We start from the raw sequence: 17,969 nt of genomic DNA, 5'->3' as shown, positions 1-17,969 counted from the left end.
AGTTAAGAGAGAGAAGAACCAGAGAGAGTGTGACACTGTAGCAGTAAGTGAAGGGTAATATGATTTCCATTAAGGCAGGTTTACGAAAATAGAACACAGGTGTGATTTGGTTGAAAAAAAGTGACTGAAATATATAATATGGAAGATGGAAAAAGTGATCATGTTCTATGCTTTTGTGTCTTGTTATTTTCCACCATTTCTCTGTGGTTGTATAACAGGAAAAGCTGTTTCAAAATAAAATCTATCATTCTATTCTATGGTTGGGATGTGTTTGAGGTTGTGTGTGTGTGTGTGTGTGTGTCTGTGAGGTAATAACTGTGACACTTGTGTGCTAAAAGTCTGATAAATGGTACTCACCACAATCATCTCTGAGGGTTCCAGGACGATGCACTCACATCCGCGTCGCAGGCTGCCTGCTGATCGCTTCCCAAAGCTAGAGGAGAAAACATAAAATTATTAAAGAAAAGAAGTCAACATTCACCTACAGAAAGTGGAGAAAGTGGTGATACAGTTCTGTTTGTGTTATTTGTCTGTATAATATAGCACCTTGGCATATTTCTTTTGAGTTTTAAAGCTCACACAGCCAGCCAAAAAGCACTTGGATATCTGTGTGAGCCTATAGGTACCACTTTGCCCAACATTTTAATATATGCAGCATGGAATTCTTGTATAAAATGTGAAACAGAGCAGTATTGAATAGACAGTTCCTCCTTTGAGCTGTGAGCCCTCCCACCTGAAGGGAAACACCCGCCTCTGGAAAAGTCCACTATCATGACGTCACAGTTTGTACAGTATGCCTCTCTCCTTAATGAGGGCGGAACCAGGGAATATTAAAAGCAGCACAGACCAAAATGCCTCAGACAAGGGCAGCAGCCATGGAAATTCTGAGCATGAAGAGATCCAACTTGTGGGTTTGGTAAAAGAATGCAGCCTTTGTACAGCGCCTGACCTCAATGCAGAGACATAAGGACTTCCTTGTTTGTTATTTTTAACATCTTTCAATTAAGAACGTGACCCACATCGTGTTGGTTTGCTGACTGTTTTGTAAGATAAACTCAAGTGACTCTGAAAGAACAGGCAGCTGTCGAGTGTGTGTTCCTTCCCTCGTGTTGTGCATTGCTGTTTTTCATTATTTAGATTCAAGAGCTGGGATTTTGGACCAGTGAGAGAGATGTTTCTCTTTAAATTTTAATTAAAGCCAAGGTGGCCTAGAGGGATAAAACATTTATTTACTCAGAATTTTTAGAGCTGAAATAATTAGTCTATCAATAGCCATTTACAGAAAATTAATGTGTGTATGATTAACTGATTATCAATTAATTGTTGGTACTTTTGTAAGCAAAAGTAGATCATATTTTCTGGTTTCCTTGTCTTTTACAATAGGAAACCAAATGGCTTTGGGTTTCCTGCTTGTCTTTGTCATATTTGATAGACTATACATGATAAATGAAATGTTTTTGGGTTTTGGACTATTGGTTGCCAAAACAAGGAACTTATCAATATCTAATATCTAGTTGAAATGGATGTTTTCTCTCCTTTTGGACATTTCATAGACTGAAAATTTGATTACTTAAGAAAATAATCAGCAGATCAAATGATAATTTAAAAATCGCTAGCTGCAGCCATGATTTTTAGATGACCATTTTTTTATTATGTCAAAATTCTTTGTTCTTTCTCGATTCATAAACTGTGTCTAATGAGATATTTAGCTAATTCTTCAAAGTGAGTAACTCCAGGTGCATAAAGTTTTCCTCAGTGCTCAGAGATCAAGTGAGCAATGAGTAGTGGTGTGTGGCTACCTGCACTGAAGCTGTGGATGTGGCAGTTTTCATCAATCATGCCGACAGGTGCAGACCTCAGGCACAGCATGGCCTAAATGCTTTGGAGCCCTGGGCTTGTGGCTACATGTTGTGGGTACAGCTTGGTCAGGCTGGGAAATAAACACCAGCCAGCTGCAAAGAGCTGGTGATACTGCCACTTTGGCAAAGAGCAAATAATGATTTTTGTGGTGCCTTTTATTTTCTGAAAGTCGATTTAGCTGGCTTTGCTTTTCCCTTTCTGCCTCCTTTCACAGGCGATCCTTTGTTGGGTTTTGTGTTTTTTCCTCTTTTGTCAGCCGTTCTGTTGTTTCTCTGCCAGAGCTGCAATTTTACTTGACTAATTTGTCAACTTTCTGATGCCTTTTGAATAACAGTTTGTCAAATAACTCTGCATGATTCACAGTTAACTACTGCTGGGAAGGATAAACTGAAATCAAAGACAACATGAGTGACTGGCTGGACCACAGTGAGCTGAGAGAGAGTGAAAGGCAGTGAGCGGGTTAATGCTGACGGCTGTGGTTTGCTTTGCCTGGGCTTCAGTTTAATGCGTTTTAACTCTGCTTGCATCCCTGACATACACAAGCCTGAATTCTACCACAGGGCCGAACTGAGCTACAGCATGGAGAGCTTACTAAGTATTTTCACCCATGCTCCTACAAGAAGACAATTGCTGTAATTCTTTTGCAACTTATTTCCAGCAAAGATGATTTGTCAGCTGGGCAGCGTCTTCAGAGAAGCGAATGCATGCTTTTGATCTGATTTTACAGACAGTTGGAGTTGGTACCAGCTCTTATCCTGTTGAGCCTCCCTTGGCTCGCGCTCATGTGGAAAAGGGAGTAGTGATTCCACCTCATTACGCATCACAAAACACGTTTGGCCACCAAATGCAAACACCAAAGTGACATGTTCAATCATGTTCCTCCATTACATTCCTGACATTAGTAATCCAATCCTCCATTTTGCAGGAGGCAAATGCCACTGGCAATGTGAGATATTAAAGAGGGGATTATGGAAGTGGAGAGTGAGGGGGCGGGAGGGTTTTTTTCTAACACAAAAATGCCTTGTTTGGAGATTAAAGCCTCCACTGCTCTATGACTAGTACTGAGCAAATATAAAGTACTAGGCCTGCCGCGTGGGTGAATGTATATTAGACAACAAATATAACATGTCTTGAATAAACCTTTCGATTCTCCCAACAGATGCTTGGTTGAACATGGGGTGTGGGACTCTCTGTAGCAATCAATGCGCAACACACTGCAAAGTTTGACCCATGCAAATATTTAATTTTTATTAGCTCTACTAATGATGCCAAAGAGTGCACACAATTTACTTGTTATGAATAATTCATTGTTGAGGAATTTGGGTCCTTTCCTATGAACTACGTGTTGGCTGACAAACTTACAAAATCAGATAAGAGGATGAAAAAGAGAGAAAAAGAAAGGTGGCCCAATACTCTAGCAGGTATGCAGCTCTTTTGTAACAGCGCTGAACAAAGATTATCAGTGTAATACTTTCCTTACCAAAACGAACTCTGTTTGTCTGTGTGATTTTGTACAACAGTGTTGAAGAAATCATTATCCTCACTTGACTTCACTTTATTGTGCTTTTCAGAGGAATCTGCCTTGCAGAAGCCATCAAAAATACAACAGACAACATGTAGCACATACATACATAAGGACGTAGCATATATTTATATATAGACAAACATAACCTCCAAGATGTAGTCAAAGACAAGCAAGCCAAAAATAACTTGACAATTTAAGACACTGTACAATGTGGCAGATATAATAAGAATATGCCAGTGCTTGAAAACCAAAGAAACTGGAATGTCTGTCCTGCCAAAGTCCGCTGTTCAAGGTTATTAAACCCACATTTAATGAACATACTGGAGAGCTACAGCTGTAGTCGTCCAGAGCCTCCTGAGTAAAAACATGGAAATCTTTCTTATCACTTATCATCTCAAAGGTAAAAGCTGGAACTCTTCCTGTTAGGAGATATTATGGGCCTGGCTTAGTGTAGCACCTGTTGCTCAAAGATGACATGAGGATGACATCACTGACCACAAACATACTTGGTTGCTTCATAACATTTTACAGTCTCTGCCAGTCTCTGTACATTTCATGCCCCAAACCAAGAAATGAAAGAGAGTGCTGATTCAATGAAAGACTAAGTAAACTTTGTCATAATTTTTTGTTAGCAATAAAGACATTTTATTTTGGCAGTAAAAGTATCTTTTTTGAGACCCACTATCAATCAGTCAAACTTTATTTATATTGCTCCCTTTGTAGAGGTTATTGCATTTCAAAATACTTTATAGCTGACTGACAATTTAGGAGACTAATGCACATGCAAAACAGATCCTTTAAAGATCCTGTACGCCTTTAAAAATGTTCCCAGATTTGCTTCTATTCTGCCATCAGACTCTGTGTGAGCTGGTTTCAGACAGGCGGCCAGTATCTCATTTTCAAATTAAACCCTGAAGCTCTCTCTCACTTGAATGACTGACATCTCCTCTGCCTCAGCGGCCTTGCATTCCCCCCCATTATACAACAGGCCTGGGTGTCTGGAATGTCATTCCACATGCATCACCAGCCTTTCACTCTGTGAGCCTGGCAGCCCACCGCCAAAGCCTCAGATCCATTCTGCCGTCTGACTGAACCAATGCAATCCCTAATCTGCGCCCCTGGTCTGAGCTGGAGAAGGAAGGTGAATGGTGAGGTGTGGGGGTCTCCTCACACTGTTAAGCCTTTTAAATGAGTAAGTGGTGAGAGGGCACGCAAGATTTTTTAACCCACCAGACCCTTAAGAAGGAAGAAGATTAGACTCCCTGGTTATGCAAGACTTTAGACCCAGCACAGAGGAGGAGAGGTCAGAGGAGGGAGGAGGGTGGGATTCTAAGGAGTGATTGGCCACAACCGTTAAGTCAATGAAAACAGCATCCAGGCTTGACGGGTTTACCTTCATCCCCTCAGCTGACCATCCAGCCACCTCTCACCTTGCAAACATAAACAGAATTCCTCGGAGTAACAGCGTGGCAGCACCACACGTAAACCCCTGAACCTTTGCCTCGTCGCTTCTGAAATAGAAGCCGACACACAGCCAAGAATGTGCGATTAACTTGTGACTTTTGCTTCCCAAAATACAACTTCACTGACATTGTAATAGCAAAGAGAAAAGGGCACTGAAGTAGAGAGTTTAGAAGGAGAACAACAAGGCTAGCCACTCAAAACTTTTCCACGATGCATCAATCAATCATCATGGCATCTATCATCCGTTTTTTACACACTCTCCCCACAGCAGGAGCTCCATCTTTGTTTTGGTTTCAAAGTTGCCAAAAGTCGTGTCTAACCCCCCCAAACATGAAGCGCACACACCCCTTTTTACTGGCAGCACACTCTGCTCACTGACACATCCAAAATAACATCAAAGTCATGTTTTGCATTCCAGACTTGAAGGTTTTACTGCAACCAGCTCCCAGTGTAGAGACGAGTCAGATTTTTAAATTACAACCAAATACACAAGTTTCTATGCAGACTTTTAGCAAGTCACATACAGGAGTTAAGTGCTGCTGTAGTCAGGACACTCACCCCCAGCTGTCCACACTGTTCCCAGAGTGACACAGTCACCTGATAAGATAACAGGATCCTCTTTCTAAAATATCCCCCTGCTGTTAGTCCAGAGTAAGTCCGACAAGCATGTTCCAAGTCCCGAGACTTTGGTGTGACTGCGGCATATCGTCCTGTGCACGCCCCAGTGCTGTCTGAGATTTGTGTGTGAGAATGGGAGTGTGTGGCTCTGAGAGCGTGTGTGGATCAGTCTGTGTCCAACGGCTCTGCCCCTTTTCTCTCTCTCTCCCTCTCTCTCCCCCTCTCTCTCTCTCTGTGTGTCTCTCTCTGTAATGTGGTGCATTGACTACATCCAGCATTCCAGCGTACAACTCACTTCCTGCTACAGAGTTACGAGTGAGTGAGAGGGTGGGGTATGTGTATGTGTATGTGTGTGTGTGTGTTGTGGATGGTTGGGGGGTGGGGGGTGTAGAGAGTTTTCGTCCTCCCCTTTCGGTAGAAGTTACTCATAAACTCTCTGACAACACTGTAAAATTTCATAATCAATATGAAATCATTTAATCTTAGTTATTTCAAACACTTCAACTATCGTTCTTTTTTAGAGCCATTTTAATGTCCCAGAGTGATTTAAGTATTTTATGTACTATACATGCTTTTTATGTCAATGTGTTTCTGCTTTGCATGTTTCAATTGCCCAATGTATCATACTGCTTATCTCTGCTTATCTCTTGATTGTGTTACAGATAAAAAAATAAAACAAAATCTTGTGGCACATTTACAGAAATGTTTTAATATACACTGTCCCTGTTATATGAAGCAATAAATAAATAAATAAATGCTAAATTTTAGAGATAGTAATCAAATCTTTAAAACACGAACAGACAAAATGGCCAACTGATCATTCGCTCAACTGATCGAATTAAAATTTCCTCCTCTAATTCCTTCTTGATGATTCACATGTTGCTCTCTCTGATCAAAATTAAAGCAATCTAAATCATGATCAAGATTTGTTTCAACCACACAAATGACAATATTCTTTGAGGATAACAAGATATTCTGAAAGAGACACATAAATTATAATATTATTAACAAACCAATCCAGCCTGTGAGTAACTTACAGTAACTTACAATCTTTAGTTGTGATTCATTACATTCATTTATAACATTCTGTTAACTATTATTTAGTTGTGGACTTATGCAATGCATGTATGACTAAATGTTTAAATGTCATTTTCTCTACTTTAATTAAAGTTACATGATGAAGGCTTGTTATGTGTTTTGTTTTGTTTTTTTTAAATACATAACTCTGATTAGTCTTGTGGCCTTTTTTCTGATTTAAGTTCAAACTATGACAAAAGTGGGGTGGGGGTTTTGTTGGATTGGTGGTGGCGGTTATGCACTTGTGTAAGTGCTGCTCTCTGAACATGACTTTAGCTGTTTATCTGAGCAGGCTGCGGTTTTCATTTTTGATGAAATCTACCTTTTGTTTCTATCAAGCTTAAAGGTACTGCTGTGGACAAAAGTACCTTCCAAATGAATTGATGTTATGAGAAGTAAAGCTTCCTACTTCAACCACTTCCCCATACTTTTTCTTTGTAACTTTAGCCACAGACTCTGTAACTGTCATTTAGCAGTGATCCCAGTTTGAATGTGGCTGCTAACAACACAGCTGAAAGGCACATAAAGGATTAGATTTAAATAGACATAACAGTCTCTAAGAGTCTAACAAGCAACTTTTATCAATGCTTAACTCTAACTGCCCGTGTCTTAATTTCTTAAGTGTGTCTGACTTGTTTTCTTTTTCTTTCAGGATGTTTAAAATAGAAAAGCTAGATCAGAATTAGCTGTATGTGTAAATTATCAATGGATATTTTTAGTTTGATTATATGTGGTATTTTCTTGGCAAGTGGCCATGGTGCACAACGTACAACTTGTCGGGTATTATGCCTTTATGTATTTTATATTATGTATCATTCAATTAACTTTTTATTATTTTAAGTAGCCTGGTCAGTGAAGTCAGTAACTATCAGAGTGCTTGGCATGCAGTCAGTGATCTTTGAATGGATTCATTACTCTGGTACCAAGAAGAAGAGCTTTTTTTTTTTTTTTAACTTCAATCCAAATATAAAAAGCATGAAACTTGCAGTTACAGTAAGTATTCAAGAATCACACTTCCCACTACTGTCTGTCAGCTAACACAGAACGTATACTATATGAGCAATACTAAGAAGATATGAGTAAGATCTGTACTTGCACAATCTGAGAATAACTTATCACTGGATCAGTTTGTCATCTACAGTCAGAGATGAGTATATCTGGGCTGCTGCTGGCTGCAAAGAAATGTTTTGAGCTCTACTCACCTTTTTCCCAGCAGTTCAGCAGTTCACACGGTCAAAAGTGATGAGGCTGATATTCTGGTGCTAACTAGAATCCTGGTTGCTGATATGAGCTGTTTCAGTTAAGATATGTGGTTTTGGTTAGCCAGTATAAGGACTGATCATCAGTGAATGACCGGAGGTAAAGTCCTGACAGCAGTCAACTGATAATGTTGTTAAAAGCAAACAGCAGTACGCAGTAGGGGAAGTAAAACCAGAGCAGGGTTAAAGTGTATATCAGAGTGGAAGTTAAGAGTTTCATACTGTGGGATATTATTGAAAAATTGCAAACTAAAAATATTCTGATGTGGTCATTACAGAACATTTATTTAAGATGAAAGCTGCAGCATCAACACGTAGAGCTAAGTCCTTTAAGGAATGACACTATGTTTGCATCTTTTTTGAGGGAAAATGCAAAACCCCACCGCCAACTCCTGCGCAAAATATTAGTGGATTTTAAAACCAGATATTCCAACTTCTTTTACATTAACTTAACAAATCTTGGCACAATAATATTACAGAATATCATAACTTTAGCCCATAGGAGCACAGAGCACTTTACTTCAGTTAACCTGAACCCATTTGACTATTGCCCTCACATCAGGAGAACTATACCAAATTAATCATACCAGTGGGCGACATCACCATCTGCACTCATATATATGTTCGCCCACACACTCACCCTTTGCCTATTAAATGGGAAAGACGAACACAGCGCTTGCCTTCACCAGTAAGTGATGATAAAGGGTTCTAGGTTCACTTTTATTCATAAAACTCTTATTAATTACTTCAACATTTGCTGTTGGTGCTGTCAGATGGAACAGTCAAGTTGACCCCTGATGTTTTACTGATGTATGTCATGAAAGATATGACTGGTTCAACATTTAGTCTTCCCTTTGCATTACTCTATGATATCCTATTCTGACAAAAAATCATTATCATGTAGCCTGATCCCGGCATCAGAGGGCCTGATGAACCAATTTACTTTAATTACACATGCCCGTACATGTTTTAAATGTGTGTCACCCCTTTATTAAGATTTATCCATTTGGGTTGTATTTGGTTTCACACTGGCCTCTGGGTTAAATAAAGGCACAGAGCTCCAGCCTCTTCATTTGACGACTGAGTCATTCATCTTCCCCTAGATCACATCTCGCTACAGCAACCAGCAACGGGAAGGGAGCAGAGAGAAGCGCTGAGAGAATGATGGAGGCATATCAGGTTTTCAACCTTGCTGCCAGTGTAGATATGAACGGCCATTTCTAGGCAGGGCCTGTCTGAAACCTAATTCCACCACATCTTTAAAAGCTTCAGGAAGTCCCGCTGGACTCTGCTCAGTTCCTCGAGTCACAACCAATTTCCCCTCTGAGCCATTTTGCCCTCACCATTCCTCCTCTTTATAGACTAGGTGATGCAGTGTGGACTCTCTTCTCTTCTTTGTCACTATGGACATTGAAAAAAGACTGTAATGACAGAAAAAGTATACTGCAACCAAATGTTGAAAATATACTCTAAATTGAAAGTGACATAGATTCATATGACAACCGTTTTGGCGACTAATTAGAAAATTCCGCAACAAAAAACACTCATTTAATATTCAAACATGTCACTTCTGTGGTAACACTGACATACAGGGAAGTGTGAGGTTAGATTGACAGTACTGTACCACGCTGTACAGCAGTACCACTTTCTCTTGTTCAGTTACTGGGAATACAGTCATACCACTCTTGCCACAAGTTTCATTCTTCTCTTTTTCTTTCTTGAATTGAAAATCTACAGTCATTTAAGAACTGAGTGAGTTTCATGACCCAGAAGTCCTTGAAACCTTGAATTGTAATGTGTCACTTTGAATGTGTCATTTCGAAAATGTCGCTGGGGAAATATATCTTGCCTCATTCCCCCCCAAAAAATCATATTTTTCATGCTGCAGGCACACACCAAGGACTGAGGTGGAGGCTAAGACTATAATAGGGAGCTAACAAAAACCAGACATTATAAAATCAGAGACATTCTGAATCTAAATTTGCTCATTTGCTCTTTTTCAATACATCAATTCTCTGAACCGCATACTATATTTAAACTGATTATAAATACTTATCCTTACATATGTTGTTATCCAGGTAAATGTGTCAGTGTGATGTAATATTTAGGTTGTATCATCAAGTTCTTGTATAGTGTCCTTTTGTTCCATGGCTTTTATGGAGGCATAATAACAAAGCATCAACAACAACAGTCATTACCACAAGAGGCTGTTGTCAAAGCAATGTAAAAAATACGTAATTTTAAGCATGTCAACAACAGACGGTGTTGTATTCCTGGTGAGGACTGAGTCAGAATGTAGGTATGTTTTTATGTTTTTGTGAAAGTATTGAGTATTGAGCATGTGTGAATCTGTGCAGTATGATATAAGGTCCCTGTGCAGTTGGTGTCAGCCTGTGTTTGTTGATCTAACTGTTCATATGATCCTCAACAATATCACCAAGAGAAATACTTGCGCACTTTAAGTGATTTTAATTGAAAATGCTCAATGTGCAGTTTGTGCATCAAATGTATAATTTTGTGCAGTTGACAGAAACAGAACAGTCTTGTGCAATGCAGTTGGCAGCACTCTAAAACAAAGTGAGCTAATTATCAACCCCATACAGTCTCATGCAGTGAAGTGGATCCCTACACAGGTTTCTTTGCAACATATGCTTAGTAAACATTTTCACAGTCCTCTCCTCCCCCTGCGACTGCAGTCCGGCATTAACTTTAATCTGCCAATACCTGCAAATCCCCCTCCGGCATCCCACACACACTTTCACCTTGGCAAAACTGAAAAGGTCATTTTTAAGAGGGGAGCAGCCTTTTGGCACATTTCCGATCAAGCCTTCCGTTTTAAATGCCTCCCACGTTCATGTGAATCCAGACAATGACCGCTGCCGACCCCCACTGTACTGCCGGCACAACTCCGCTCCACAGGCCAAAGTGATGGCCCTGAGCTCTTTATGGCTGTAGGAGTATTATGCAAGCCTAATGGATGAAAAGATCATTGTTTTCAAGACGCCCACAGCAACGGTTCATGTAACAGATCCACTTGTGAAATCACAGCTTTTTAACATTTGGGACTTGGCTTCAGAGGTGGTGATCAGTGCTGTGAGCTGGAAAAGGGAACATGAATCTTAAGTCGTTTGTTGGTGTTGTTGTAGATAATTATTATCCACGTCCTGATGACAAACTCTCTCTCTATCCCTCTTCTTTCTTCAAAGAGTCAAATATACCTTGTCAGAAAAAAGTGGATTGAATTATATGTAAATCGTGAAATATTCAGTGTGAATTCAAACACTGTGAACTAAGCTGAGCAGGTGACAAAATAAGATTTGTTATATTTCCCCATTCAATACTGAACGCACTCTTACAATCAAAGTAGCTAGCAGCTGCTCAAAGCTTTCTACTCTGCACCACATATTCAGTGTTTATATACTGCTTATGCTAACAGGACGACCCTAATTAAAGTATCAACAATTTCTGTAAAATCTTATGTGGAGACTTTTATTTTGAAGGGTACAGGTTTTCTCACTCTTCCTGAAGTGTTTCTAACATATTTCTGTGGAAGTAAAGATGTTCTAATGTAGAATTTGAACGAGTTATGTAGTTGAACAGATTGTTGTGTTTCCACTTATTTCAATTCCTCTTTTTGTTGTGAACTTTTTTCCCAGGAAGGTGCACATTTTCTTTGCTCTATTTATAGAATTTTTGTTATGATTTGTTAGGATTATTTAATTTCAGACTGCTGATCAGGAAAGACGTTTGTAGAGGCCTGTATGCTGTAGGCTGCAGAGAAGCTTGTGGAATTCTTGAGTGTACTGTTGAGACCGTGTTGGCCAGTGTGGAGCATTTTGTGACTCTGTTTATGATATTAAAGAGGCAAAGAAAGCATTTATGTAAGTTAGTCCCTGTGAGTGCTTTGTTTGTCTAAAACTGCAGGTATGTGGGATTATGCCTGGGTTTTTTGTTTTTTTTTCATTTGTGGCATTTCTCAGATAGAATGAATTTCGGTCATGTATTTATTTATCTAGAATTTTATGTATCCTTTATGTCAATGTATTTGGGACTTTTCAGCAGGATGGAAATACCCTGAATGACCATGAATGTTTTCGTTTCTTTAGAATTGCAGAACAGATATGATGCCATCTCTGGTGCCTAGCAATAAAATGCAAGGCACCACTCCAGCATCCTTCTCTTAGCTAAGGGAAGTACCTAAATTGTGTGTTGGGAAGCACTGGGATTTTTGGACTATACATACAAACAGGGCAAACTGAAGTCATGTGTAACAATAAAAAACATTCAAAGTCAAACCATTCACATTTTGTCCAGTGGCTGGAGCAGTTGGCAGGAGTGGCCACTTTCTCCTGAGTGATTCTCTTCAGTGAAATCATAAATAAAACCAATTTTTGTGATAGAAAAAGCAATGACCACGTTAAAACTTTTCCTTTTTAGAAATCCAACAAGCATGTGTGTCCTTTGTAACCTTTACTAGCCACTCTGCACACAACATTCACTCCTGTCTACTTCTCTGGATAAGAGCAAGCTGATAAGAAGGGAAACAAACTTTTTCGAGATGGAATAAATTAAAGTTGGCTCTTTTTTGAAGTCCAGGATTAGCTTTTTTATCTCCCTCTGTGACTGTTCTAAATAGTGTTTGAAGAGAGAAAGCTGCTCATATGTCAGTGCCAAGACCGAGCCATTAAACAGCACCCAGCCCGGAAATGACCAGACGATGGTCCTACCTGCTTCTGGGCAAGAACATGGACTCCTTGATGAAGACGGAGCCGGACAACAGGATGTACCAACAGCTTCCAATGTCATCAGGGCTGAAGGAGAGAACAGGAGAGACATTTAGAAACATTAGTACAAACTGGCACAGAATACAATGAGTGTGAAATTCTAAGGTGATCAAAATATAATGATTCTGCACAGTGAATAGGGTATGATTGGCAGCATATCGGCTTGTATGGGACATTCAACTCAACTTAACTTAGAAATAAATCTAGTGCACTGACAAGATTGTAAATTTGCCCTTTACCAAAATTATAAAACTGTACTTCACATACTTAATTTAAGGTGGCTACCAAAATATACCACACTACTGACTTGAATGCCCCTATGGGGTTATTATTCATCTTGAGCTAATTAAACTAGCCTAACTTCCACCATATGATCACTCGATCATGAGTGGACCAAAACCCTCCCTTAGTCAAATGTGGAAAGTACAACACTGGCATTTAGTTGGGCTCTGGGAAAATGTGATGTACAATTTTTACTATCTTCTGAAAATTCAATGGATGTAGTGATTCATCTATTAATCTGAGAAATTCCTCAACAGATTAATCAATATAAAAAATCTACTTTTGTGGCAGCCCTACACTCTGTTGTTAATAATTTTGCTTTCTCATTTGCTGCATGTTTAAGTGATGAGGCTGTGACTAAACACATCAGCTATGTTAGACTACTCACTCTGCCAAATACAGAGTTAAAAAAAGAGAAAGCAACAGAAAAAAAACATGAAAAAGAGAGAGTGTAGAGAGAGTTAAAGAGAGAGAGAGAGAGAACTATGAATGAACTGAGGAATCATCTCTCATCCACCCACACCCATGGCCCTGCTGAAACACACAGACGAGGAAATTGGGCATCGCAGACAAAGTAAACTCAGACTGACCCCTGGATGATGCAGCTGGCTGTCAAGTCTGTACGATATGACTGGTAAACAAACACACACAAGTACACGTGTACACACACACACACACACACACACACACACATAGCTACCGCATTTCACAGGCATTTCTTATGCCAAATTAATTACAGACACTTTTTTCAGGTTTTAATAATTACATGGCATTAACAGTGAACTACAGGCCTTCTTAAGGAACATCAAAGAAGTTACAGGGGGAAATTTGTCTTTAGATAAACAACTTACTACATATATAAAAGAATTCAGATATTAAATCTGGATTGTCAGTGTTAATAAAATGCGCTGGTAATTTTTAGAGGATAACATAGTTTTTCAGAATGCATGAATTTTGTTTCCTTGCTCATCTCACTTATCCTTGGGCCTTCATGGCTACCAGAGGGATTGCAAAAAGATAATCTCACCAGGCTGAGATACATCGAATCTTCTGCACTTAGTACATGCAGGATTAGCAAAGAAGCTGTATGTTAATCTACTCTGAATGTAAACAAATGCTATAGAGACAGATAAAATGCTTGCTTTCATTTATATACGACCCATCTGAGAGCTCAAAGGACAAACATAACATATGTGTTCGCTGTGCAGGTCAGTTCAAATATCACAGAGGACACTGTTGTTATACCAACATAGTTTGTAGTAGAATTTTAGCTACTGTGTCTCATTCTGACCTGGATTTTGACAAATAGATTCCTTGTACTTGTGAATAGATTTTACTGGGGTTGAACACAATAACTGTATGTGTTCTCAGGAAAATTCAACAGTCAACAGAAAATGTATATTTAATTGTGTGGTTTTTTTTTCCTTGTTGATCAAACGTGTCGCCTAACAGCCCTCAGACAGTAAAAAGGAAGTTAAAAAATCCAGATAAGGAAGTATCCTCATGACACGTAACGTTGATACCATCTTTCTCCAGTGCTGGGAAGTTGGCATGAACGGTACAGTTTCGGCAGCGGTGGACAAAAATAGGCTTGCTGCTTTCATTTTAGTCTGGTGATTGTCAACAACCGAAGCTGCAGTTTGACTGCAACAATTATGATTATTTTGCTAGATATCATGATTAAATGTCTCAGTTTGATGCCATTATTGTTTATTTCAGCTTATCTTAGCTTAGCTTACTTCTTAATTCAGCTTAGCTTAGTTTAGTTAAGTTATGACTGGAAAAAGGAAGAAACAGCCAGCCTGGCACTGCCAAAGCTTACCACCATGTGTCTTGTTTGCTCAATCTATATGAAATTTTACTATGCTAAGCTAACCAGCTGCTGGCTATAGCTTGATACTTACTATATAGACATGAAAGTGGTGTCAGTTTTCTCATTTTACTCTCTGCAAGAAAAGTGAATAAGTGCATTCACATGTAACTTCAATGTTGAAATATACCTTATGAGGAGCAGTGATAACATTTTGGAATGTCTAAACAAATGAGAAATCTAAATCTGCAATTCAAGTATTAAACTTATGCTTCAGAAAATGCAAAACCTATAAATATCCTCACTATGAATGCACAGCATCAGCTTAACTGGCAATTCGAATGTCTGTTTATCAGTCAGAGCTTTGAAATATCACCTCAACACAGAAGATGAATGTCTGCTGATTGAGCTGAAATCGAGTCTTGTACCTCAAGGTGTTTTGGTGTTAATAAGGCAGCAGCTTGTGTGATTATCGCAGAACATTTTCACCCGGCCTGAGTGAGACTTCTTAATTGAAACCAGAGGGGGAAAGAAAGAGAAAATCAATGGCCAGCCAGACATCAGCAGGGTGGGACTGGGTTTTGCTTACAGAAAGGTAAAGGATGGGTGCACTTATTATGCACCCACCCCCACACAGACACATATATTCACACCCAGCATCACTGTGCTGAGTTTTTTTTTTTTTTTTTTAAATCACAGAGAACAAAGTCTCGCCTCCTTCCTCCTCCTCTCCACATTTTCCTTGCAGAACTAATGAGGCTGTAGACAGCACACCCTACTGACACACAACAAAATCTCCCTCGCTCCCTCCAACAGCATCCCTTTTCCTTTTCCCTCTACTGATCTTCATCCGCCTCCCTCCAGACTCGTTCCATCCTTTAATGACTCTTCTTTGCATTTGGAGACGACACGAATGAAATGCTCAATTATTAATTGCTGGCACGCTGATGCACAGAGTGAGAGTAGAAACTTGCATGGCTGAGGAGGAGAAGAAAGAGGAAGAGAAGATACAACACCAAAAAAGTAGGAGATAGGAGACTCTTATGCGCCGCGACAGCTTGACTGAACTGGGTCACGCGTAATAGAAGCGATCATCAAATACTAAGCATCATCCACCAAAACCCCCCACCAGGAAGCCTTTAATAGTGAGGAATCAGGTTATACGAGTGCGGTGGAGGGGAATAAAACGACCAGGAATGAGTGATTATTGCTTCAAGACTTTGGTGAGATGAGGTTCAAATGAAGAGTTTTATTCAAGAATGAATGGCACTCAAGTGGAGCGCATACCTCCGCCAAGGCCAAACAATCCTACATGTCTGTCTAGCTCTTATGTCAAATAAATTGAAAAATTGGATCTGGATCTGCCGTCAATTTAACCTGATCTGCAACAAAATTTAATGGGTTCTTCCCTGGCCCATGACCCATCCCTCCAACAAGTTTGGTGAAAAATAAACAAACAAACAAACATGGGAGAAAACATAACCTGCTTGGTGGAGGTAATTCAATGAATGCCCCTTTTGAGAATGAGAAACTGTGTTTTATGATCATTTCTGTTTTTTTGTTTGTTTGTTTGTTTTTTTTTTTTACCACCATCTGTGGCAAAGGAAGGACCGACTTCAATACCTTTCTAAATTACGGGTTTTAATAAGGTCACAAGAAAAGAAAAAAAATTGGTTGATTTTGTAGTTACTGTTATTTTGCTCACACAGCAGTGGAGTCTGTGGTCCAACTAACAATGAGCGAGTAAGGCCAATGTCAACAAAACACAAGGTTTAAAATGCTGGACCAACAGGATGGTGGGATGTCAGGAGTTACGAAACAAAAGAGGTGTGTCTACTGAAAAGCACATTCCCAGTAGACGTATGACCATTTTAAGTTGATATTGTTATGATGTTTTCATCATGAAATCCTCAAGAGACTCAGCAACACAATGGTGTGGGTGACATTATGAAATCAAGTGTTCGTACCACATTTTCAACTGTCCAACAAACAAAACTTTAAAAAGTTAAGGGTGTGGGGGTGGGGGGTGGGAGAGGACTGAGAGTCTGCTCTTAAATGTGTACGATTAACATCCTTACCTGTATACTTGGGAGTTTGCACAGCACCAAAGTATTAGGATTGTTGTCTGTTGTCTCAAATATAAATGACACTTTTTTAATTTAATAAGCAGATACTTATCAAGACACTAGTGTCTCCTTGTCAGTGCCATACATACTGTACTGTGCAGTCTGCACTAGAATGTATAAAGCCAACTGGTCATTGGGATGTGATGAGTTTTTTTTAGTTCTATCACCCATCAGTTTCCTGGTCTACCCTGCTGTGACGCTGTGTCTGAAGGCCAGCAGATTCATAGTGTCAGAGGGAACAGGAGCTGCACGAGGGGGACAACTTTCCAACAGCTGCACTGGAGCGTTAGTCACTCTGAAGCTCAGCCAGGGGTTAAAATATCACAGTCTGCAAACTGTTCTGCACTTCTTTAGTATTGTCATGATACATTATCATCAACACTTTTTTCTATATCTTCAAAAATGAAATGACTATTAGGTGAAGTGCAACTGATTTAAGAGGTAAGGTAAGGGTTAAGGTAAAGGTTTCTGTTTTTTCTCCCATGGTAACAGTTTAATCGACTGGTTCTGGTGATTATTTGACACTGCCGCCAAGTTGTCAGCTGTTTTGACTTGGACCGATGCATCCCAGTGCCAACAGACAAATTCTACTTCTTCCTCTTTTAATTACCTCAGTCAATATGTATAGCTCCTGACTGTGACAGTACAATCAGATTTCAGCATGACAGTCACACAGGGTGGCAAAATCAGACGTGTGTAGAAGGTACATTTTATTTAAGGGCAACTTCACTCAGCTACAGTGAATGTTTCCACTGAAACAGATAACAGACATTATGCAACTGGCTGATAGTTTTTTTTATGAAATGCAATGTAATTCAAAACACTTCAGCTGACAGACACTGACACAGTCCCAAATGTGGCCTGATTTTTATATTCATTATAGTAAAAATGAAATATAGGTAATAAAAAATGGATTGCATTATATGAGGGACTGTAACTAACAATTATTTTCAATATCAACTTTCCAGAACCTATGGTAACATTCACATTTCAAGTCATGTCTCACCAACAGTCCAAAACACAAATATATTCCATTTGCTATCATTGGAGGACTGTAATTTTTGTAATCAGTGAAACCACTGAATGTGTGGCATTTTTGCTTGAAAAAACAATTTCAAGGCCAGTCTATTAACAAAATTGTGATACTGCCATTTCAGCTCTTAT

General features: G+C 39.4%; 1 protein-coding gene across 1 annotated transcript in view; it reads right to left on the bottom strand.

Annotated features, from left to right (window-relative positions):
* Positions 1 to 10,068: 10,068 nt before the first annotated feature.
* LOC108885197 (rap guanine nucleotide exchange factor 6) overlaps positions 10,069 to 17,969 on the bottom strand; it is a 42,099-nt gene continuing 34,198 nt past the window's right edge. The window contains exons 4-5 of the mRNA XM_018679429.2: positions 12,531 to 12,614; positions 10,069 to 11,021 (exon numbers count right to left, since the gene is read on the bottom strand). Of these exons, the coding sequence (XP_018534945.1) occupies positions 11,012 to 11,021; positions 12,531 to 12,614 (94 nt within the window). The 3' untranslated portion in view covers positions 10,069 to 11,011. The remainder of the gene's footprint in view (positions 11,022 to 12,530; positions 12,615 to 17,969) is intronic.

The sequence above is a fragment of the Lates calcarifer genome, linkage group LG8 (genome assembly GCF_001640805.2).
Source record: "Lates calcarifer isolate ASB-BC8 linkage group LG8, TLL_Latcal_v3, whole genome shotgun sequence".
Classification (NCBI taxonomy): domain Eukaryota; kingdom Metazoa; phylum Chordata; class Actinopteri; family Centropomidae; genus Lates; species Lates calcarifer.
The sequence above is the reverse complement of the archived record's forward strand: the minus strand, read 5'-3'. Positions and strand labels throughout refer to the sequence as shown.